The sequence below is a fragment of the Octopus bimaculoides genome, chromosome 12 (genome assembly GCF_001194135.2).
Source record: "Octopus bimaculoides isolate UCB-OBI-ISO-001 chromosome 12, ASM119413v2, whole genome shotgun sequence".
NCBI lineage: Eukaryota > Metazoa > Mollusca > Cephalopoda > Octopoda > Octopodidae > Octopus > Octopus bimaculoides.
The window spans coordinates 45,118,002-45,122,464 of record NC_068992.1 but is presented as its reverse complement, the minus strand read 5'-3'; the positions used below and the strand labels follow the sequence as shown (position 1 = coordinate 45,122,464).

Sequence of the window (4,463 nt, the reverse complement as noted above, 5' to 3'; positions counted from 1 at the left end):
TATATATATATATATATGTATGTCTGTACATTTATTGTTTGTATATCAGTGTGTTTATTTTTTTTTTTTATCTAATACAATTCTCCTAGAAAAAAAGAGCTGGTTTCTAACAAAGAAACAAAGTTTTATTGCTGCAGTTTAAATGCTACATCTTCAAATTTAGCAAAGTTTTGCCTACCTTTACTGTTCCACTCAGAGCTTCTGTTTGTAAAATACATGTTACCTAATTGCTTTCTTACCTGATAATCATAACTCATCCAGATTGTAACTTAGATATTTATTATCATCACCAGGAGCATCAATGATTATTAGTATAATATTAATTGTGGCCTGCAGAGCGTTTCTCTACTAGGTGTTGATGTACTCTTGCCAATCAGTTTTGGAGTCAGATAGAAGATCATTGCAAAATTAGTCCTCTTTGTCTCAAGAGTTCACTTATCAATGACTATGGAACCGTGTCTGTTGCTGTCACCAGTTGGTTTTGGTTTTAATACCACACCCACATGCTCTCATTTCTAAAGCTTTGATCATCTGATCTTGTTAGAGTTATTACCCTTGCATGCATTTTTGATTTTTAATTTTGAAAGACAGTTACTCTCAATGTGATTTTATCTTAGAAATTAAAGATCTATTACTAAATACCACAAGGCATTTTATCCACTGCAATAATCATTCTGCGTGCCCTGTGGAGATAGCTAGAATGTGGGGGGTGAAGACAAAATAAATTCTGTAATAAAATGTTCCTTGGGAATGATTAAAAAAAATACAGGCAAATATATAACCAAACCTAGAACCTTGCATTAGAAACACAACATAACAAGAAATAATACCACAAGGTACTGTACACACGTATATCATACAGAATATCACAGGACTTGGACAGGTACCCACAGTGTACAAGAGGTAATGCCACATACATCATACACTGTACTACAGGTCTTAGACATCCACACACAACATATAGGAAATAGCACTATTAAACACCATATATATGTCTTACATCATGTATAGTTGGACTTATATACACACAATGTATAGGAGATACTACAAGGCATCACAGCACACATTACATAATATTTTCAATGCTATAAAAATCAAAAAAATCAAAGCAACACATTGCACATAGCCAAGATAGGTGCACAGAGATGCACATGATAATGCAGTGAAAGCAAAAATCAGACAACTGAATAATGATAATGGTGGTGGTGATGATGATGGATAAAATTAATGTGACAGATATATTTTGAAATATAATATAAGCACTAATGATTTTAAAACACATCAAATGGTTTATTGCTATATAAAATGGCTGAGATAATAATACCAAAGTGTTTATATTGGATGAATATGATGGTGGGTGGTAACGACTAATGGGAGGGGGCATATTGTCTTACCTTCTTTCTTTCTTTCTTTCTTTCCATTTATGTATTATTGTTCTGTTTGGTGAGTTGAAGGATTACTTTGGAATCGATTTTATCATTATATAAACACACCCTCTCTCTCTTTCTCTCTCTCTCTCTCTCTCTCTCTCTCTCACACACTCACACTCACACACACACACACACACACACACACACACACACACACACACACACACAGCTTTGTTTTCAATTTCTGTCTACAAAACTCACTCGCATGGTTTTGGTCAGCCCTAGTCAATAGTAGAAGACACTTGTTGGTGTTACTGTGTAGAGGGACTGAACCTAGAACAATGTTGTTGGGAACCAGTCTTTTTAACCACACAACTCTGCCTATGCCTATCATTAAATATATAGGAGTGTATATATTGTTAAATATAGTAGAGTAAGTGTGTGTGTGTGTGTGTGTGTTTATATATGTATATTATTCACATACACAACCCCAGCTGCTCACCGTTAGCTATAAAATAAATTTTTTCAAGTTATTGAACTTCGATATGGGAAAAATTTACTACCTTCTATGTCAATGAACCACTATTGTTCCTGAAAGTTGTGTTCTTATACCTTGCTTGAAACTTACTAACTCCCTACACCTTGATCCTTAGATTTTAACTTTATATACATAACATACATAGTGTAATTTATTTAAGTTGATCCTTGATCCAGTGGTTCGTTGTTGGTTCCTCAGATAAGAATAAACTAAATAGGAGATAAAGATGCACCACTGTGTCACTAGGTAGAGTGTTTGTCATATGGAATTCAAGAAGATGCCCAAAGTTGTTGGAAAGATGGTGAATAATCTTATAGGTGTCTACTAAGTCAGTTGTCAGACTTCTGAGCCTCAATGTCTTCATGCCCAGAAAAGTAAGATGTTCAGATTATGGTAGATGCCTGATGGCGGGTATTCATTTTGTTGCAAGTTTCTGACTTTACAGGAGATTGATATGCTGAGCAAGATAGGGTTTCCAGACTGGTGATGCAGATTCTAAGTGTGGATGTACTATAGCCATATACAGTTTTAAATAGACAGCTGGAGACCAGCCGACAAAGGTTTTACTGAGTGATGCAGGGACACCCTCAGCCTTCTTGGCAATCTTAGAAATGTTGTTTATCCAATACAGATCACTGTTTACAATAATACCCAATGATATTGATTTCTAACATTGACACAAACTAATGATGGAGAACAGCTGTACAGTTTAATTCAGCCAAACACTCATAGATACTGATTTTGTCAATTTCCAACAGCCATGCATTTAGACTGAGACTATTTATTCTGTCACCCACGAATGTTCAGCTCCATTAATTCTACATCCACTAATAACTGATACATAACTGTTTCTAACATGAAAATAATATGGTAAACGCTTGTGTTTTGTGGAATAAATCATTGTCAATTTAACTGCCCCAATATTGAACTGGTTCTTTTTTCGCAGAGTAATAAAAGGAAAAGTGGACTATAATGTGATTTGAACTCACAAAATAAAGTGATGTAATCTAACACCACATGGCATTTTAGCTGGTGCTTTGCCATTTCTGCCACTCATCAAGGATTCTTTCTGTAAGAAATAAAAACTGAAATATTTCAACAGAAAATCTGAATTTACAAATGGAACAATTTTTCTGCACACAACAGTAATTAATTTGCTTGCTGATTTCCATAAACGTGAGCTTGTGTTTTTGATAGCTTCATCAGTCAGACAGGGTAACTTTGAGTGAGGAGACACACACAATAAGGCTGAAATATCATAGTGTCTCAAAGTCCCTTTGCTGTGGGGAATCTCATGAGTTATGAACACACATTGTCTAAAGTGTTCTCCTTTGACAGAAAACAAGAGTGATCGGATAATCACTTTCAAATGTGCCAGAATGTATTAAGAATGGATAGATATGTTTCTGTTTAGATTCTTGCTGTTCGCTGTACACCCCATGAGTTATAATAATTTTGTCATTACCAAAGAAATAATTTTATCATTTAATTCATTAAACATTAATTCTATGATATTTTTTACTGGATAATTTTCCTCATGTTGATCGTTGATTTTGTTAATATTCCTGTTGTCTTTTATGCCATTATTGCAATTTACTTTTGTGTTGTTGTCTTATTGTTTTTGTTAATTCTTAGGGGAAAAAAGACACTTTTTTGAATATCAAAGAAAATTCTAAAACAAAGCATGGTGAAAACATTGAAGGACGTTTTAGGAAAAACTTTTTCAAACACATGCGTACTGCAAGTGATGTCCCTCGTGTAACAGTGAATGATATTACTCTTCAGAACAGTAACGATAGTGTCAGTCTCCAGAATGGTAATGATGGTGCAGCTCTACAGAATGGCATTTCAGAGGTCACAAACAACAAAGAGGGTTTGTATTTTCATTTTTTTACTTCAAATTGCATGTTTAGTGATGATGATGATGATGATGATGATGATGATGGCTGTGGTGGTCGTAGTGGTGGTTTGCTGTCATACACATTTGATTTCATAGAATAGAACTTGTTACCATTGTAATCTTGCCATGCAAATGCTCTAACCTCCAAAAGCTACTAAGTTCAGATTATTGGAAACTAGAGAATAGTAATAATAACAATAATAATAATAATAATAATAATAATAAAGGTAATGATAATTTTCATAAATCTGGTTCTTAAATTGAGAAATTTGTTGCAGAAGTAGGTAATGACACGAGGGTAGTGTATGCCTAAAAACTGCTCTATTGGGGACAGTGAGGATTTTGAGATTGATACTTGAATGTTAAGCATCGTGGAAACAGGCTTTGTGAGATCCTTCACAACAGGTTGTCTACTCTTACAGCATTAGCCAGAGTAAGTGAAATTAAGAGGTCTGAGAAGGTTGGTGTATGTATGTCTGTGTGTGCTTGTCTGTCCGTATTACCTATGTACCTATATATCTACTTATCTATCAGTTTAGTTACTACATATATACATCTTCATAACAACCTACTAACAAATCTGTGTATCTATAAACTGTGGGTATTGAGGTATATATATATATATATATATATATATATATATATATATATATAT

The 4,463-nt window shown here is 34.0% G+C and overlaps 1 protein-coding gene across 8 annotated transcripts in view; it reads left to right on the top strand.

The window, feature by feature from the left end:
• Positions 1 to 4,463, top strand: part of LOC106870949 (uncharacterized) — a 98,829-nt gene that overhangs the window by 79,289 nt on the left and 15,077 nt on the right. For all 8 annotated transcript variants that reach the window (XM_014917192.2, XM_052972171.1, XM_052972175.1 and 5 more), the window contains one exon: positions 3,544 to 3,781. In XM_014917192.2, the coding sequence (XP_014772678.1) occupies positions 3,544 to 3,781 (238 nt within the window). The remainder of the gene's footprint in view (positions 1 to 3,543; positions 3,782 to 4,463) is intronic.